Here is a 21,504-nt window from a genome sequence, read left to right on the forward strand (position 1 = left end):
ACAACCATGTCAGACTTTTAGCAAATACTTCGCTACTTATGAAGTAATGCGGAGATGGCATTTGCTCATGGTCAATGTCCAGGACTATAAATCCGAATTAAAAAATGCAGCAGAGGCGTCATCTGCATGGAGAGTGGCCATTCTACACAGCTCATCTCCTATTACATTCAGATTTTTACATGAAGTACTCAAGATACTGTCCACGGTACATAGGCTCCCTCAGAATCATCCTGTAACATAAACTGTGACACCCAAGAGGCATCTCATAAGGACCAATGCTACATGTCATTAAGGGGGGAATTCAATTGGTTCAATTACTTTTTCAAGTAACGCGGCCTGCGCACTATTACTGTTATTACGGCCATAGTGAGTGTAAATACCGTTATTACCGTTGTTTTAACACCGCCTTTTTGCTCGCAGCTCCCTGAGCTGCAAACAGAAAGCCGGGTTAATATTACCGTAATAACGGTAATACGTTTAATGCGGTGGTACTTATGGGGGGGGATTTAATTCCCCCTAAGAATTGCATTAGTGGCCTAAACTGAAATGTTACTTTGTTATCATGAAGCACTGAGCAAAAAAGGAGATACAAAAAACACAAGGCAGATTGAAAGGCATATAAATAACATCATGAAGGAAACCTGTAACCTTACACCATCCACTATTGCTACTAAGTGACAGTGTAATAATATGACCATAACAGGCTTCAAGAGACTATTTATAGTACGGATTTTCTGAAAACTTTGTTTTTAGAATGTGTTAAAGCTTATTCTCCAGATTTCACTATTGGATAAGGCCACCATATGCCTTCGTGACCATCTCCACCTGGCACACCCATAGATACCTATAGTAATTGCCCTTTACTAGATTCTGTGGTTATAAAAGTGCCAATCTGACACATGACATCTGCAATAACAATTCTAAAATAGTCTTTATATTATTAATATTTTATAGAGGTTAACAAGAAACCGGTAAAAGCAATTTAAATAATAAAGGCCTCACCTATGCTAGATTTCATGCCAAACTGCATGCATGTGACATCTACACTGCACAGTTCTGTGATTTTATAGATGAAGTTTGGCTTAGTTGAAATTCTGTTCTTGAAGAAGAAACATCAGACCCCAAGTATATTAGATAGGAGTAGCCAGGTAAGCACACAGGCTGATAATGGTCATCTAACTACATTTTCCAAAGTGCCCAATAGTGATCTGATTACCCAATACCTCCGATCATATTGCAGCATATGGGACAGCTTTAGTCCTGCTTGACAGCACCTTTTTTTGTATTCTATTGGAAATCTGTGTACTTATCTACTACATTAAGTGTCCACTAAATATTATTCTCTTGAAAAAACGATAAGCTCCTTTGGATTTCTGTATCCTCTCTATGTGGATGATACACAAATTTATCTATACTCTTCTGATCTCTCACTATCTGTGTGGTCCCGCTATACTGACTGTCTTTCTGTCATTTCATCTTGGATGTCTTCGTGCCAACTTAAACTCAATCTTTCAAAAACAGAGTTAATAATATTCCCACCCACCAACAGAAGCTTACTGCCTGACACTTCTATTTCTGTTGACAACATGACCATAAATCCAAGTCTGCAAGCTCGCTTTCTAGGTGTAATCCTTGATTCACAACTATCCTTTGTTCCCCACATCGACTCTATGTTTATATCATTTTACATGCATCTAAAAAACATTTCTAGAATATGTACATATCTCACACAATGCAAAAACTTTAATTCCTGCACTCATCTCCTGCATCGACTATTACAAATCTACAATAATAATGAGGGAATTGCAAGGCTCCACATCGCTGTGAAGTAGGGAAAATAGGACATACATAACACAAAAACATACAAGGCAGACAAAATAAACGCAGACATGAAAACAAAGGGTATTGAGGACTCTGCTCATCATAGAGCTTATATTCTAAGCGGAAGAGGGCACAGCTGAAACAAGAGGAACAAATGTGGGAGAGATGGGTTTTTAGAGAATGTTTAAAGAGTTGAAAGCTGTGGGAAAGCCGATAGGGCATGGTAGGGCATGGTAGGGAATTCTATAAGTGTGGGAGAAGTCTTGATGGCGCGAGTGAAAGGTGGTTACCAGAGACGAGACAAGGCGTAGTTCAAAGGCAGAACTATGAGGGCAGGGGGGAGAGTATTTTGATATGAGATTTGAGATGTATGAAAGGGTTTTGTTGAGCGCTTGTAGGTAAGGGTGAGTAATTTGAATTGGATTCTGGAGGAAACAGGGAGCCAGTGTAGGGAATTGTATAGTGGTGCAGGAGATGTGGGGTGGTGAGAAAGGAAGAACAGTCTTGCAACAGTTCCCTCCTTACTGGTCTTCCCGATATCAGATTCTTACCCCTCAGATCTCTTTTACATGCAGTGACTGGATTGATTTTCCTTGCAAATCGTTCTCTCTCTGTGGACCCACTCTGTCAGTCTCTACATAGGTTGCCTGCTTTTCAACAAATTCAATATAAAATTCTTCTACTAACATACAAGGCCATCAACAAAATTGCATCAACATACTCCCTCTCTCATCTCCCTCACTTGCCTCAAAATATCTCACAACTCTACTCCACCATTCTGCATCTTTCTTCCACTCTCATCACATGCTCTCATTCCGTTACAGGATTTTATTGGGGCTGCATCCACTCTGTGGAATTCCCTCCCTTGCACAAAAAGACGTTACTCTGGTCTTCAAACCTTCAAGCATTCTCTGAAAACCCCACCTCTTCAGGCAAGCTTATAATATTCCTCAATCGCCCTCTTAATCTCCATAGGCTATCCTATGACCACCCTCCACACAGTTAACATAAGACAACAACCTTGTGACCAACATTGCTGTGTGACTGGATCATATAGCCCACTAACTTGGCATTCTAGCTGGACCAATATGTAATATGTAACACTTACCCTTATGTATCAAACTCCCATTGTCCCATAGATTGTAATCTTGCGAGCAGGGCCCTCTTACATCTCTTTCTGTGTATTACCCAATATTATTTTATTACTCTGTTTACTCCCAATTTTAAAGTGCTACAAAATATGCTGCTGCCATATAAATAAATGTTGATTATGATTCTGTATTGTACTCTCCAAAGGGCAAGTAAATCCAACTTTTGCATTTTTAAGAGGACCAGACCAGCCTTCCTATCTGCCTATTTCAGTTTTAAATAGTCAGATACCAAAATAGAAGTGTATGGCTGTTGAGATATCACATTAGCTAGGGCTTTCTTATGTGTTCATGAGGAGTTTGTATGTTCTCTCCGTGTTTGCGTGGGTTTCCTCCGGGTGCTCCGTTTTTTTCCTACACTTCAAAGACATACTGGTAGGTTAATTGGCTGCTAACAAATTGACCCTAGTCTGTGTGTGTGTCTATGTGTGTATGTCAGGGAATTTAGACTGTAAGCCCCAATGAGGCAGGGGCTGATGTGAGTTCTCTGTAATTACTGGCGCTATATAAATAAATGGTAATAATTATTATTATTATTTATGAGAATATCAAAGTATTGCTTCCTGTCCTCTAATAGATGGGGTGGGCAATTGATACAATCAACCATGCACAACTAAAGAACAACTAAAGTTAGGACAGCCTCGTTGTGAAGTGTTAAGGAACAATTATGCCTGTTAGAGGACTCTAATCCTTTCCACTGTATTGAATGGGCTTATCTTGATGAGGCACTGAAGTATTTCCTTGCCAGCCCTGATGGAACTATTTTAGTGAATTTTGTATATAACAACAACTATCATTGACACCTACATGTAGAAACTGATTTTTATTAATTTCAATGAATGTACGGCTATTCTTCTAGGTCCTAGATTTCACTCAGTAGCTACTTAACTCTACACTGTTGTATCCAACACTGTCAAAGGCAGGACCCTCCCAAGATTGTGTGGCCGAATCACCCAGAGATATAGGATTGAACGCCTCCGAAATTTGATCATGTGTGTCCAATGTTCTAATTGACAAAATAAATATAAGCAGACATCTGTGAGAAAAAAAAATTAGGACAAAAACTTAAAATACCTAACGAAATAATACAGAACTGGAATATAATTCACATTTTGTTCATCTAGTGTGTGAAATTTCAAAGTTAAATTATATTTAAATTTTGCCAATTCAAAATGTAAGTAGACAAGTGTTTCTTCTTTAGCAGTTGGATGCCTATGCACATTATAGCCAGTATAACAAGCAATCTTATAAAGCACTTGCAATAGTGCAGTGCAATACTGCCACCTGCTGTTTAATTGATCTTGTGATACTAAGTGAGTAGTTTCTCATATGGTCACTAACAAAAAGTCTAGTAAGTTTAAACAGATATATGAAGATATAACTTGATTTTTAACTAACAGAAGCTTGTTTTCTAAACTTCCATTGGGAAAAAAATATTTAGAAATATTTAAGAAAGCATTAAAAATCTGTAGTGTGCACAGCTGAAAATGTTTCCAAAATTTCAAAGACATACTCTGATAGGTTAATTGACCCTGGTAAGTGTATGTCGCATGTAAGGGTCAACATAGCAGGGACTGATGTGATTTATTAACATATTCTTTGTTAAGTGCTGCATAATATGTGTGTGCTACATAATTAACTGTTAATAAATAAATCTAACGGATATTTAAAAATCAATATGAGAAAATACCATGTATGGGGAGTGAAAATGCAGTTTTCTTTGTTGCCCGGTGGAGAGAGGAAAGCATATCAGTGCATGCTGTGTGCATGTTTAAAGGACTATAATTTTGAGATTGGACAAATACAATGTTATGATCAATCCCAAGCTGATCACTCCCTATGGCACAGCTCCTCTACTTCGCAAGTTCTTGAATCATGTGGAGGAAGCCACACAGGAGGGAGTATAACATAGCATGTGGTAGAGTCATGTTTCTTTTTAACATAGTGATAAAAAGGTTATGATATAGGTTGGTTTTAATTTTAGCATTCCCCCTCAGCCAGCTTTTTTTTTAATGCGCTGGTTGATCCAAGCCAGGCTACAACCACTAACCAGGAAAGGCAGTTGATGAGAACAGTAAGGAATGTGTAGGATGAACACAGTATAGGGATCCTTCATAGATGAAACCAAGGAGCCCAAAAGCTGATACGGTTTACTCAAATAACCTTTAGTACTTCATATTATCATTTTCTAAATTTTAAAACAGACTATTTTCTCCTTACTGCTGCTGCTTTTTAAATTTACAAACAAAGCATATAAAGTCATGTGCTCATTTTTACAGTGAAAATAAACATTATTTTCAATAGTTTTCTTTAACAGTCCCATTAAATTAAGTTTGAGAAATTCTATGCCGACAATGGGCAAACATAGACCACATTGTATTACAATTAGATTGCTGCACAGTATTATAGCTTGTGTATTGTGAACATAATGGGCAAACAGTAACCCATACACAGCAGCTAATCAGCATGTGTTCCACATTATTCCGAGCATAAACACAAGAGGTTACACATTGCACATTGTTTTCCCCAGCAACTATTACAGGAAGCCTGTTACAATATATCTACTGGCTTTAATAACTGGAAAATCATATGTAAACATGGATCATGCACCAAGGACCACAATTTTCTAACAGATCATATCACAAGTAAAATATAGTGGCAATGCCAAGTTAATCTGGTTTACAGCATGCCATGTATAGGTAAATGTGTTTAAAATTACTACATTTAAGTAGAAGAGGAAATTTATTTTGTGACTGTGGTCATAATGACATGAACTCTGGTTCCTGCCGTCTTTATGTCGTCTGATGACAATCGATATATGTGTAGCTTATCATTACTAATAGGCTGAAATCTGTGATGAGAACGTGTTCCTGCCACAGTGTTTGCCGTTTCTAGACGGCTATGACATTAAATTCTTCTGCAGTCTGCTTAATTGTCCAGCTGTTTGGTGCCAGAGTTAATATTTTTATTACTTCTTGTCGTGGCGCTTCACACTTTTGCTTTAATTCATATATCACACTCTGTAAATTATCACAACCTTAACATTTGCTTACTTTCTGATTCTAGTGATGTGCTAGGAAGAGACAACATTTCAGTAAGCTTCTCTTGAATGGCTGTACTTGCCTAACCTTTCTTTCTTTTAGTGTATGTCTCCTGGTGTCTTCTCTTTACCCAATGCAATTTCACTGGTGAACAACCAAGCTTTGTAATACGTTCATGCAGCTCATCTGTTTCTGCTGGTTGTTACACCCTCCATCGGGGATTCAAATTCTTCTGTTGGCATATCCATGTCTGTTTGTTCTTTACAGTATAACAGTTGAATTCTGTATTTTGGGCAAAGTTTCTGTACTGGCTTAATAACAGCATGAAACCGACAGTCACCATGTTTTTTGGCCCCCTTCAGTGACATAACTTTTAAGCTTTTCTGGCTCCTTTTTTATGAGGCAAGAATGGATTACAGCATGTTTTCTGAAATTCTTCGTATCTTTGCAGCAGAAGCTTTTCATGATGGTAGCAAACTGAGGTTCCAGGATCATTGGTTACTGCATTTGAAACTTCAGTTCAAAGAATCCAAAGTTATTTTTCTTCATTTGTAAAGTGGTCCCAGCTACGTAATCCAATGGTTTTTGAGTAGACAGTAATATGGCAGTCCGTATTTAAAAAAAGACTACCAAATGTGCACTTTTCATGAGCAGCTGCTATGATTGACAATCTTTCTGTGTCTCCCTCTCTGGAAAGATTCAGTTTTTGTTCGAGCATCAACTTCATTTTTTTTTCTCCACTATGAAACAGAGTACCCGGCTGATTTTTTTGTGGTAGTAATAGTATACCTTTTTCAACACCCCCCCAAAAATGGGATCCCTAATGTTGACTTAACCGATGTGGAATGACCCTACATTGTTTAAATGTAACGGATGCAACCAGGATAGGACATGGTAATTTCTGAAATAAAATGTCTGACTTTTCTGAAACTACAACAGATATTTATTACATACTTTTTTACAATAAGGTATAAACCACACAGATTGTTTGACTATTTTCAAGAAAGTAATTTTTATCACCTTGACAATATTTAATGGAATGTATGTGTAACAGACGTAGCCTGAAAATCGTCATGGATGTAACCATCAAATATATTAATCAAGAAATGAAAAAAAGCCCCTTGAGTAACTGGTACAGGGTAATTTACCTTTCTAACAATGTTTTCAGATGGGTATCTTATCTCATCATCTTGTTTTGGCCATACCCACCCACCTATGGCTGGATGCATCACCCACACACAGAACGCTCCATTCTCATTTATATCAGTGACAGTCCCATAAAATTCATCATTGTCATACTTTACTACAACAAACTTATCTTTCTTAGCCGTGACATTTGCATCAACACTTTGTTGTATAATCAGTGTATGCTTGGTAGCCATTACTGAAATAAGACAAAATAGCAGGATGTCATGTGTCACACTGTTACCAACCCACGTATTAAACTACTATAGACTATGACTGATGCACTGGGAAATAAATTTTATGAATATCCCCAAAAAAAATTCCCCATGATCCATGTCCACTTTTTTTGGGGAATTGCCCTGCAATATTGTTAAGTTGCTTGGTGGTAAATATATACCACATAACAAATGAAAAACTGGTATTGAGCATGTTAGTAAAACAATTAGTATTGAGCACTTTAGTGAACTTTTGCAGACTGTGGGAGTGGAGCTGTAAGATTTCTGTTAATAAAGTGCATTTTTAAAGTCCTTCTTCTAAATCTTTAAACATGTTTGGTTCTCATTAACCTTTCAACAATACTTATTCAAATGTGAAACAATTCCCTTTATAAAATGTCTTGTTACTCCAATATTTATTTTTTATAAGAATACCCATTGAACTCCACTTAACATTTCTTACAATGTGACCAAAATCTGCCCTCCTCACTTAAAAAACGTGGTTCAGAAAAGTAAAATCAAACAAATAGAATGCAGACTAATGTAACATTTTTTAGGTATAGAGAAAACCCGTCCAAGACCAGCTACCAGACTAGGGTCAGCTTCCTCTATAGCTCCCAGTTCTGTCATACTGTACGGTCTGTAGGAAGCCAGAGCAGAGTGCATAAAAATCTTGCTGGATTTAATGCTCTTTCCGAAGAACCAGGGCACTTTGGTAAAGGGAAGTTTCTAACTACATAGGAGGAGCTGACCGGTCTTCTTTGAATGGTTTTACATATAGCTGCTAAGTTAAAAGTTACCTTCCTTACTGACCATGTCCATTATCAATCCCCATTACCACATAACAAAACCACAGTTACTGTAACATTGATTGTGCCAATATTCTGTACTCTGTAATGTGAGCTTTGTTATTCTGTGTCTTATCTCACCCCTCGAATAAAGAGATTCTTTAGAAAGCAAAAAAAGGTGTTTTTCTTAATGAAATTTATGTTTCTTATGTTGTCATCTGCACTCATTTCATAACTTGTATGTCTATAAAATATTTATACATGTGCCTTATACTCCTGGTCATTTAATGGCTTATCCATTACAGTTATTAGAAACTGACAAATATGTTGGAAAGAAGAGTGAAGATGAGCACTCAAGAAAAAGAAAAAAAACACAAACCATTAGTTACTAAGTAAAGAAAAATACAATGTGTGTATAGTATAGAAAGTTGTAAAAAGGAAAAGCATGCAGTATGGATAAAAAAAAAAAAAAAAAAAAAGAGAAACATAATAGAATACACTAAACAATAAATATATAGAATAAAGTGAAGCAAATATCACAATTTCATTAAGTCACATGACATTAAGAAAATATATTTTGGGATTTTAATGCAATATCTAGACCGAAGAGCATATTATAAATATTTAAGCCCATTTTGGATGCTTAGATTTTGGCATGTAAAATCTTGAATTTATTATTACCATACTGCTTACCTGTGAATGACTTGGCTCCACCCTAAATGTAGAGGAAGAGTCATCTTTCAGGAGTTTAGCCACCGGACTCTCAAAAACCTTTTGCCTTTTGTTTGACACATGTTGTGTCTCCGATCCATCAGAATCAATGGGCTGACCCTTCTCACTTTGTTCTGGATTGTGCACATCACAGTCATCTATAATCTCTTCTGTATCATCTTCTTGGCTGCAATTACCTTTTAAATGCTCACTGCTGCTTTGACAAGAAGCTGTAAGCTGAATTGGTTGCCCATATTCCATTTTATGCATAATGTTTCTCTGGGCTTGTTTCAAGCTCTTCTGATACACCTCAAGCTGACAGAGAATGACTTTGGTGTATTCACTGGGATTCTCGCCTTTTGGGCAGAAAGGGACACCCCAGTAGTAATGAACTGTGCCTTCATTTTTCTGTCCCTTGCCTCCCCTACAGGCAGAAATGTCATGCCTATCCACAGACGTAATCTCTCTTTTGTCCAATGTTGAGGTATTATCATTACACAAGTTCTTTGAATACACTCCCTCAATTTGAGGTAAACTATCCTCTTTGGAGAACTCAGACTGATTTGAGGTAAGTAACACTGATATGGAGTCCAGCTGGGAACTTTCTGAACAGTGTGAGCACTGATCATCTATTTCATCTGGTAGCTTTACAGCACTTGGGCTGTTGTCCTGAAATAATCTGCAGGGTATCAATCTGCGTGGACATGGGGACTTTAAAGGAAAAACAGGGCTTAAAGCAACTGCTTTACATGGGGACAAGTTTACCAAATCAATGCTGCTACTTAGAGATAGTGGAGATACTTTAGAGCTTTCTATATACGAAACAGGGCACTTGAGATTCGGGGACAAAATGACACTGGAACTTTTTACAATATCTTGACTTAAACGTTTCAAAAGTACCACAGGACTTTTTGATGAGCTTTCACCCGAAATTTTAGAGATTTGGGAAAGGGGTAGTTCTTCCTTCCTGTCCTGTAGACCAGTATAGTCTTCTTTACTTAGATAAGACTCATTTATTAACTCATGTGCTGTGACACTAGTGGAAATATCAGGAACCCGGCAGCTCTGAAAAGAAATATAGAAAATTAATTTTTGTTTGCCATGTTGGCATTCTCTGCCTCCATTTACCAACTTAAAACTGTTAACAAATGCATTAAAGGGGGAACTCCACCTTCAAAGAATGCTATGGTTCACAGGTTTCTTTTTTTCATTTACCCTAAGATGTGACAGATCTAATGTGTATATACAATTTATACTACTGCGAAAAAACAAAATCTGCCTGGGCAATAGATTTTTCTGAAGACAGAGTTTCCCTTTAAGCCATGTAAACATGTGAGTAATATCAGTACTTAAAAATGATATCCCATGCTAGCTCGTGATGTAATGAAATCATCAGTGTTGGACCAGAGTACATTGGCCACACCAGATGGTGTGGAACCAGAACTCTTGAGTTAACCCTTTTATTGACAAAATTGCACCTCCAGTAAAAAAAAAGTCTTTAAGTAAATATGGTCCACAGTTAAGAAAACTGATGGGAAAAGGTTGTGTTGTCCAAAGAAAGCAATCAGATCTTAATTGTCATTTTTCTCAGGCAATGTAGAAAATGAAAGTAAATATCTGTCCTGCTGCGTGCATATGGGGCAACACAGAAACACTCCAAAGCATTATTGTCCAACACTGACCATTTGTAATATACACAACATTTACCACAAAAATCATGCCTATATAGAATATGCTCTTCCTTGATTACATACATATGTCCATCTTTGACAGATTATGCCAATTTACATTATGCCCAGTAGTGCTCACATATATTATGACCAGCTCTACCGATGTACATTATGTCAAGCTGTGCCCAACACACTGCTGTGTCCCACTTGATAACCAATACTTTGTTTTATTGGCATCATGATAAAATATGTCATAAATATGTAAGTTACCTCTTCTCTTCACCCTCCTTACCTGCAGGCTACCTCTGTCTCTGTCCCATGCTCTGAGAACATCTGTCCAGTGACTTGCAGAAAAGCATAGGGCAGGCTGCAATCAGGAGTTGCCCAACAGGAGGATATGGTTTATTAGGGTTCACATAATATGATACTGCCACCAGACACCCCTCCTGCAGGTGTCTCCTCATCCACTTCATGTAATTACACAATTACATGAAGGACCTCCTAGGTAATATTTTTTTTGAAATATTCCATCTGCCACATTCTACACCTTAAGAAAGCTGCGAGCTCTCTTGGCTACAGTCTCTACAACAGCGATGCATCTCAATGGGAAGAGTAGAGCTGTGCTTCGGGAAAAGATAGTTAGAAGGCTGAAGCAGATTTGTAAAGTGTGACCTGTGGTGGGAGCAATATCAGGGTCGGACTGGCCTGCTGGGGAGCCGGGGTATTCCCTGGTAGGCTCCGACATCTGACGGCTCGCCCCCTTCGTTGATGGAGGGGGGGGGGGGGGGAGCAGATATTTAAAAAAAAAAATACTTACCTCATTGCGGCGCCGGGGCCCTTCCTTCCTCCTCCCTGTTCCGTTCGCATTGAATGTGACATAATGACGTCACGCCCAACATTCAGTGAGGAACTAAGCAGAGAGGAGGCAGCATCAAGAAACAAGACAAGAGATGAAAGAAGCCAATAGGAAGGTAAGTAAAGGAACAGAGGCAAGGGGAGGAAAGCAGAAAGGGACAGAGTGATAAAGAAGGGGGAGGAGAGCAGCATGGCACATAGTGATGAAGAGGGGGGGGGGGCAGAAAGGCACATAGTGAAGAAGGGGGAGGAGAGCAGCATGGCACATTGTGACTTTCTGCCCCCCCCCTCTTCATCACTATGTGCCATGCTGCTTTCCTCCCTTCTTCACTATGTGCCTTTCTGCCCATCCCCCTCTTCATCACTGTGCCATGCTGCTCTCCTCCCCCTTCTTCACTATGTGCCTTTCTGCCCCCCCCCTCTTCATCACTATGTGCCATGCTGCTCTCCTCCCCCTTCTTCATCACTCTGTGACTTTCTGCCCCCCCCCCCCCTTCTGGGGGCAGATAAGCACAGAGTGATGAAGAGGGGCAGGCAGAAAGTCACAGAGTGATGAAGAAGGGGAGAAGGGGGGCAGATAGGCACAGAGTGATGAAGAAGGGGGGGCAGAAAGGCACAGAGTGATGAAGACGGGGGGGCAGAAAGGCACAGAGTGATGAAGACGGGGGGGGCAGAAAGGCACAGAGTGACGAAGAAGGGGGGGCAGATAGGCACAGAGTGACGAAGAAGGGGGGCAGATAGGCACAGAGTGACGAAGAAGGGGGGCAGATAGGCACAGAGTGACGAAGAAGGGGGGCAGATAGGCACAGAGTGACGAAGAAGGGGGGCAGATAGGCACAGAGTGACGAAGAAGGGGGGCAGATAGGCACAGAGTGACGAAGAAGGGGGGCAGATAGGCACAGAGTGACGAAGAAGGGGGGCAGATAGGCACAGAGTGACGAAGAAGGGGGGCAGATAGGCACAGAGTGACGAAGAAGGGGGGCAGATAGGCACAGAGTGACGAAGAAGGGGGGCAGATAGGCACAGAGTGACGAAGAAGGGGGGCAGATAGGCACAGAGTGATGAAGAAGGGGGGCAGATAGGCACAGAGTGATGAAGAAGGGGGGTAGATAGGCACAGAGTGATGAAGAAGGGGGGCAGATAGGCACAGAGTGATGAAGAAGGGGGCAGATAGGCACAGAGTGATGAAGAAGGGGGGGACAGAAAGGCACAGAGTGATGAAGGGGGGTGGAAGCAGTATGACACAGTAATGAAGGGGGGGCAGCATTGCACAGTTTGATGAAGAGGGGCCAGGTGAAGGGGGGAGAAAGCAGCATGGAGGGTGCAGAGTGATCATAAGGAGGCACAGCGTGGTGATGAAGGGGCACAGTAATGTGTGTGATGGTACAGTGGGCTTGTGGCAATGTAATGTGTATGGTACATGGTGGCTAATTAATTGGTGCTCTTTTGGTTGTGGGGTGATGGTGGGGCAATTTAATTTTATAGTGGGGGACTATTAATTTAAGATGGGGTGGTCTGGGGGTAATTGAATGTGGGGGTGACAACAGACACAGTGTTTGGGGCTTGCAAAAAAATAAAAATAAAAATGTTCCATCTGCCCCTTTCCAAAGGCTTCCAGCATATTAGAACATCTGGGGGTAAATGTGTCAAGCTGCGAGGTTCTGGCGGGTTTGAAAAGTGGAGATGTTGCCTATAGTAACCAATCAGATTCTAGCTATCATTAATTTAGTACAATCTACAAAATGATAGCTAGAATCTGATTGGCTGCTATAGGCAACATCAGAACTTTTCAAACCCGCCAGAAACTCGCAGCTTGATACATTTAACCCCTGGGGGTAAATGTATCAAGCTGAGAGTTTTCCGGCGGGTTTTAAAAACCAATCAGATTCTAGCTATCATCTATTTAGTACATTCTACAAAATGATAGCTAGAATCTGACTGGTTCCTATAGGCAACATCTCCACTTTCAAACCCGCTGGAAAACTCTCAGCATTATGATACATTTACCCCTTGGAGTGGAAAATGTGCTACCTTAGGGGTACCAGTACAATGGTATGGAGTCATTAAGACCCCTTTTCATTATAGGTACAATTGCTAAACTTTTACTAAAGTAAAAACACCCCTTGATCACCAATTTATATTCCAATGTGAGAACCTTTTAATGTAATCCTCCAGAATTCTCTTTTCTATAACCGAAGAAAATTGTTCCTTTTGTAACCCAAAGGAAGTTGAAAAAAACAAACAAAATACAAATAGACGATGTGTGCTGCCCCGCTCATTCATCATTTGGATGTAAATACCCTCAAATTAAAGCTGAAAGTCTGCAGTTAAGTTATTAGTTTCATTTCAAATCCATTGTGGTGGTGCATAGAGCCCAAAATATGATATGATAAGTAGTAGTAGTTTCTAGGTGTGTCCAATGTGGAAGAGGATGCAATAGGAGGAGAAAGAATTCCCTGACACCTACTTCAAAAACTTCAAAGAATAATTCAAGAGTGACAGAAAAAAGGAGAATTGCAGTTGGTGTCTTATCATAAATTTACTGTGAATATAGGTTATGTGGTTTAAATGATAAAAAGCATGATAATCATGATAGCTGATCTGCAGTGGCAGGGTGTCTGGAATTGGGTAGGCAGAGTGCAGGGGCAGATCCGGGGGGGTTGGACTGCCTGAAGGTACCGGCCAGACTGTGCACTGCTTCCTGCACCAGCAAACACTAACCACGGCTCCGATGTACTGTCAGCCGAGAGAAACAGGAGTACAGTGGAACCTGACAGGCAGAGCTGTCTGCCATTTGTGCAGCGGCTATCTGCCATTTGCTCCAGCCTCAGATGCCCACCACCCGCCACTGTGGTGTTACCCACAAGAAAAACACCTCTGTCGTGCTGGTCTCAGACCAGCACCTTGACAGAGAACCGCTGCTGTGTAGCAGTGTCTCTAACATCAATACATGTCAGTGGACAGGAAGAGGAACAAGCTGTCAGAAGCGGTTAATATGATAAAATGTCCTGATTGGAAGCAATTGCATCAATCAGAGCTACAGCAAACACATTTAATCCTTTTATTGCTTTTTCTAGTGGTTTGGAAGTAATGAGATAACTAAAGAGGATGTCTACCTCTACATTTTCTCCACCAGTTGCAGCAGTTTAGTATTGCACCACCAATAAGAACAACACAACATCAAGGCATCATAGACATGTAATTTGCCAACTGCTTATGCTAGCAAGGGCTGTATTTACCATGTAGGACAAATAGAGCAAAGTAGGTATAGTTTTATATTTATTTCATTTACTTTTATAATATTTTTTTCTACTTGGCATTAAAAAACTATCTGCTCTTCCGAGTAAAATAATAGAAGAGGACAGAGCCGAATTAAGGTTTTGGGGCCCAGGGCACTTAATATTACAGGGGCTCTATGGCCTTGACTATAATGACAGCACATAACATTTAGAGAAGTGATAGGTATACACTTCAAGCCATACACTTCAAGGTCCAGAGGCTCTGCTGGGGAGAATGCAGGGGAGGGGAGGATCTTTGTCTTGCAGTTATGTTCCCCTCTCTCTCCTTTCCTACCCTCTCCTCACATTTCAGAGACTGAAGCAATCTGGTGGGGGAAGAATAGATAAAATAGAATTAATCTAGCATCCTACGTGGCGAACAGGTAAGTCTTTTTGGAAGATTATTAATATAATGTGGGTGCTGGTTGAGGCATTCATTTTATTTGGAATCCTATTAATGATGGGTTAGGTTCTATTAATGCAGTGTAGGGTCTCTATTAAATGTGGGTGCTAATAAATTAATTTCAGGGTTCACTGGGAAATGTGAATGCTTTTATCTTGATATTGGGGCTGGTTGGGGAAAATAGACCTATTTATTAAATGGTAATACGATTCAATTAATGTCAAGGCTGGTGGTGGGAGGGAGGCAGAGTATGTCTATTAAATGGTAGAGATGGTGGTAAAATAGTTATATTTGTTAATTGTAAATACTAATAATTGAATGTCAGGGCTGGTAGCATGGAGGGAGGAATATTTATTAAATGTGGGTGCTATTGATTTAATGTTGGTTTGGTTTGCAGGAGGGAGGCCTAGAGGGTTCACTCATTGCTAGACTTTCCATATCTAGAGTAACTATCCCTTTTCCCAAAAGAGAGCCCTAACATTGCAGGATCTAGACAAGCAGATACTGAGTTCAAGACATCGGCAGCAGCTGGAAAGGAGAGCTGCAAGAAAAGGTCAGACAGTCTACCAACTGTACTGATTCTGATTGGGCAGTCCCCATTTTGGGTGACTGGTCAGTCAGGACTTTGTCCCCACTGCAAGGACAGTTGGGAGGTGTGTCCTGCTTCACACTACTCTGCTCCTGAAGGGCGAGCTCTGTGCACCTAACAGTAGTGCATGAAGCATTGTCTGTGTATTTGAAAAGGATGGGAAGGGGTTGGAGAGCAATCTCACACTGGCTGAAATGATAGCAAATGATGCTAGGTCATACCGACTCTGGCAGCATGGATTGGAACCCCACCCATTAGAAATCCTGCATTTGGCTCCGCCCTACCCATTTCAACCCGCCATGTGTTCCATGCAATATGTCAGAAGGAAAGAAGAATCACTGTCCCAGTCATCTGAGTGAAGATGGTGAGGCAAACAGTGTGATGAAGGGGCAGCAGTGTATTGATTTTATAGCTATATAGTATTTTACTTAAAATAAAGCAAAGACCAAACCTGACTGATCTGTATCCTAATAAACATTCATTTGTGAGGCACAGAGTGTTGTAGGGCACAGGGCCTACAGGAGTTGGGACTGGAGAAGGGGAGGAGTCAGGACTGGAGAGGGGAGAAGCTGGGACTGGAGAGGGAGGAGTCAGGACTAATGGATAAACCGCCCCCCCTAAAAGAAATGTCTAGATCTGCCCCTGGCAGAATGTTAAATTAAAACCTAGTAAAAGAATGTAGCAATTGTGAAACAGAAGGTAAAATGGAAAATTATACTCACAAATGTATTACCCCTGTACATACATATATATTACTCCTGAGGAAACAGGTTGATATACATGCAAAAATTCAAGTTTTAATTGTAATGTAATTTATCCCATTTCTATTTACATATTAATAAAAGTGTCTACATTCAGTTTACACCGATTTTTTGAGCATTTTGTTGAAAGAACTTTTACACTTTAAACAGACACTCTCCATCCACCCGCCTCATTATCAAGGACCCTGATTATAGGAGGCAAGAGTTTGCCATAATAGCCCAGACCTGCAACTACGGTACCATTGCACTTTCACTCGTGAGCATCATTTTCCTTTTTACCCTATGATTTCCCTGTTCTAAGGGCAGTATGTGAACTGTTGATGAGAAAACCAATGCAGTTGCGCTACACACTTTCTTTATGTGAATTGCATTAAAGAGCAATGCATTACAGTAATGGATCATGTATGAGCATACTTGGCAGACAGCTGCTATCAGCTGCTCATCTATGACATACACACATGCATGCAAAAATGCAAGCAAATTGCACAAATGCATTGAATTAACATATGTGTTTTAAATGTGTGTTTTTTAAAACATATGTCTGTTAAAATTAACTGTTCTAGCCAAGTGCATGTGGAAACACATATAAATGCTTCTCAACATCTCACCGAGTTGAAAATTAACTCCCATTGATATGAATACACTTTTCAATTGCATCAGCACTAAAATATACAAAGAAGTGTTCAAAATAACATAACAAAGAATGCATTAAAACAGGGGTGTCCAACCTTTTAGCTTCCCTGGGCCACATTGGAAGATGACGAGTTGGTTTGGCCCGCACATAAGATACACTAACAATAACGATAGCTGATCATCCAAAAAACCATAGAAAACATAGTTAACACATATATATATATATATATGAGAAAAAAAGTGATATATATATATATATATATATATATATATATATATATATATATATATATATATATATATAAATGCTTAGTGGCATCTGTCTGTCTGTGTGGGAAAAAAAAAAAAAAAAATTGCAGCGCCACCTGCTGGGCGGAGTTATACACTGACCTACTAAATTCTTAGTGTGTGTGGGAAAAAAATTCAAAAAGGGCTGAAATTTGGTAGGTCTCAAACTCATTTTCATGAGGTAATTTTACCTCATGAACACACATGTGTAGAGGCGTCGTTAGTGTGTGTGTGGAAAAAACTATTTTCTCAGAAAGGGCTCATCCAATTGACCTGAAATTTGGTATACTGACATTATTTGACAAAAAAATTAGAATAGTGAAGTCAGTTAACTTCCATCATCCCCCCCATCCCCCCGTGGGAGGGGTAGTAAAGGCTAAATTTACGAGTTAAGGGCTCAAACTTATTTTCGTGAGGTAATTTTACCTCATGGACACACATTAAAAAGGGCGCTTGCGTCGGGAAGTAACGCTATTCCCCTGTGGAGGCCTGGGCTAGGCCCAAATGCATGACAAGAACCTTTTTAAGACCTTAAGTAGCTTGATTTGACTAGAATGCATGAGTATCATGCACGGGTTAACTTATATATATATATATATATATATATCACTTTTTTTTCAAATCCCCCAATACTTAACTTTCAATCGCCTGTTCAAAAAATCCTCTCCAGTTATTATACTATAATCACTTTATGTATTGTTTCGATGCAATATCAATAAAGTGCATTTAAGCCAGGCATTGTATATCAGGGTGCCCTGCCCAGGCCTGCGGTACCGGACATATACACCACTGTGACCCCAAATTGTCACCTGTTTTGATAATTACACCACTATGTTAGTTAAGGGATAACAACTTATAATGGGCCAAAGAGAATAATATATAATGCCCCATTAGTAATACAAGTAGAAGTATGTAGCAGGGAGATAAGGTCCATGATGCTCTAGGACCAGGTGACTTTTATTCACTTTTCAGCGTCTCTTGAAATAATAAAAAAAAAAATCCCCCTTAACTTACCTTTTAATCGGCTTGTTCTCCTGTCCTCTTCTCTTCTTTTCTCCAATTCTGTGCTGCTGATTGTTCTTCTCGCACAGGTGTCTCCTCTGTGCTGCGCTCCGCAATGGATGTTGGGCGTGATGACATCACGCCTGACATTCACTGCGAGCACCGCACGGAGGAGGAGGAGACAAGGGAGGGAGCCTGAGTACCAGCTGACGTGACCGCGTGACCGCAAGGTAAGTATTTTCTTTTCTTTTTTTTGCAGGATTTTTTTTTTCCATTAACAGTGCTACCCCCTTGCCACAACAAAAACTCCTTCTGTGCCACATTTACAGGCGTGTAAAAGGTTAACTGCATGTAAATACCCAAATACTTACAGTCTCACTTGGTACAATGTTTTTTTTTCCACATTTTTCCACGAATGTAACTTGCATTACTATTTTAATGCCAAGTCAGGGGCGCACAGAGGATTGTCGGGGGGGTTCCCCCCACCAACCCCAAAAAAAAACCCCAAAAAAACCGAGAGAGACACAGCAGCTCCGTTTCATCAGCTCTGTCCTATACAGCAGCCACGGCGCTGTCTAAGAAGCGTCCGCGGCGGTGCTGTATACACTACAGCACCGCCGCGGACGCTTCTTTGACAGCGCCGCGGCTGCTGTATAGGACAGTGGCCACTTAGTTAGCGCAGGGGGGTTTCTAGAGACTCAGAAACCCCCTCTGCATGCGCCACTGCAAGTAGTTCATTAGTTACAATGATTATAATATTGCTGTTAACACATTTCCCCAAATCTACAATGGTTATTTCGACATTAAAAACATGCAGTGTATATTTACATGGAGACTGTCCTGAATAGCCTTTTTTAAAAGCTCGTCCACTTCTTCTTGTTTGTATTTCACATGATTTTCCTGCTCCTGCTGACTAATCTTTACTGCCAGGGCCAGTTGTTCCTCCTCAGTCATATCTGGAATTTAAATGAAAAAGAATCCTAATGTCAGACAGTGCTTTAGCATCCCATTGATGTCAGAACAAAACATTAAAATGACACACACACATTTTTATGTATTTTAATATATTCCTATTCACTGCATAAAATACCATTAGTGAATACTACACACAAATAACATAATAGAAATTACTATGAAAATCATCCTTGCACAGCGACATGAAAAATATTTTTTAATCTTTTGTGTTGACCAAATTGGATGGAATTGTTTGGAAATTGCTAATGTGAGCTTCTATGAACACAATATTTGTCTGTGTGCACAGTCACTAACCACTTCAATTGGTAAGCCAAATCCAATTTTGCAACCAACATGAGCCAAAACAAATGTAGATATGCATTTTTAAGGTTGAGTATTAATGCGCTGATTAATTTACATTAAATAATTGAAATATTTATACTCCGATAACTCCTTTGTTCCTCCTGCAGCAGGTTGCCATGTAAGGAGGTGTTTCTCTAACAGAACACACAGACAGAAACTGACAGACATGCTTTATAGAAATGCACTGTGCAGATTAGTTGATCTATTCATTGGGCAGGGCACATGATGACATAGCAGCTCAAATGACTGCAGTATCAGCTTCTTGACCTTCAGTTATATGTGGCGCTGTGTAGCACCTTACAAAACAATAATTATAATTTATGAAAAGTGCAATACATACAGCTGTATTGAGCCTTTCAATTTGCACCAATGTCCATCTAGCACACCAATAGGTGCACTTTCATCCCATTATTTTGCCAAGTCCAACTGAAAATGCACATGGTAGAAAGAATGAAAATGTCTCTTCAAACGCCATCCTTTCACCCTTTACTAGCAATGGCCTCAATTTTGTCAGCTCATGATAGACATCTGCAAAATCTTAATTACATGTCACTTTGTATTTTATGTTTTTAATACATTGATTGAAACACACTTGTGAATGCACTTTCCTGTATAATGTGCAACAACAAAAGCTACAAAAGGCGTTCCATTAAAAGTATAGTTCAATGCCTTGTTTCCAACATGTACTAAACCATATAAAATCCTCCATTTGCTCTGTGGCCCCCACATGAAAGCCATTGCACATGCTCTTTTTCTCTCACTTAAATAATCGCATCCAGCGAAATGAAATCTTGTTTTTACATGAGGATAATTAAGTCATAAAACCCTTAATTCTGTTAGCTCTTTACTCCTTGGCCCACTAACCCATGCACCTCACCATAAAAATTGGTGTGCAAATATACGTGCAAATGGCATTTGCACTGTGAAAGGCGCAAGTTTTCGCAAATTTTTTTATTTTCTTCAAGATATTGTACATTTGTGTACAACTACAGATGAGCAAAACTTTCAAAAAGTGTTCCATGAAATATTCACATTGTTCCGCATTTGGCCTTAAAATTTCTCACATTTTACCAGCGGAATTGACAGCCATTGTCTCAGCTGGTTTCATACATTATAAAATTTTACAAAATAGGGAACTTAGAAATATAGCACAGATTTGCGTAGCAAAAGGAGAACTCAGTCTGTATCACTTAAACTTCACACTATGTGAAATGTCCTTTCTTTTTTTGTTTCTCCAATGAACCATGGGGTATAGAGGCTCCAATTAGGCATTTCAAAAAATCTTCTCATGGCTCTTGCTCCCCCTCCCTCTCTATCCCCATCCTGTAGGCAACTCAGTTATTTTATAACCATGCGCCACAGAACAGAACCAGAGAAAAGGAAACTAAGAGAAACAACCTTCCTGAAAACATTTATCAGAAGAACTAGAGCACAATAGAGTGCGTGCTTAGAATTCCCCAATAGATTCAGAGAAAAAGGGAATTAATGTAATTTTATCATTCATCCAATGCAGGATCATCCCTAGGCTGTCCCTCCAGATGGGTGCGTTGTGGTTGAGGTGCCCAGTACCCTCCAAATAAGACTGGCAAACCGAAAGCCATGTGTCTGTGTGACAAAGTTGCTCAGCCGAAGCACCATGTCGCACTGTCCACAAAGTGCTTAGAGATCTGATAAAATGAGTCTCTACCATATAAGGGACAGGTGTCCCCACTCCAATGTTAGCGCAACAAAACAACAAAGTGATTCATCTAAATATAATCTGCTCATATGCCAATGAACCTCATTAGAAGCTTTATACA

The 21,504-nt window shown here is 39.8% G+C and overlaps 1 protein-coding gene across 3 annotated transcripts in view; it reads right to left on the reverse strand.

The window, feature by feature from the left end:
- Positions 1-21,504, reverse strand: part of UIMC1 (ubiquitin interaction motif containing 1) — a 109,526-nt gene that overhangs the window by 69,301 nt on the left and 18,721 nt on the right. For all 3 annotated transcript variants that reach the window (XM_075209149.1, XM_075209148.1, XM_075209150.1), the window contains exons 4-5: positions 19,217-19,344; positions 8,892-9,974 (exon numbers count right to left, since the gene is read on the reverse strand). In XM_075209149.1, the coding sequence (XP_075065250.1) occupies positions 8,892-9,974; positions 19,217-19,344 (1,211 nt within the window). The remainder of the gene's footprint in view (positions 1-8,891; positions 9,975-19,216; positions 19,345-21,504) is intronic.

The sequence above is a fragment of the Mixophyes fleayi genome, chromosome 4 (genome assembly GCF_038048845.1).
Source record: "Mixophyes fleayi isolate aMixFle1 chromosome 4, aMixFle1.hap1, whole genome shotgun sequence".
Classification (NCBI taxonomy): Eukaryota; Metazoa; Chordata; class Amphibia; order Anura; family Limnodynastidae; genus Mixophyes; species Mixophyes fleayi.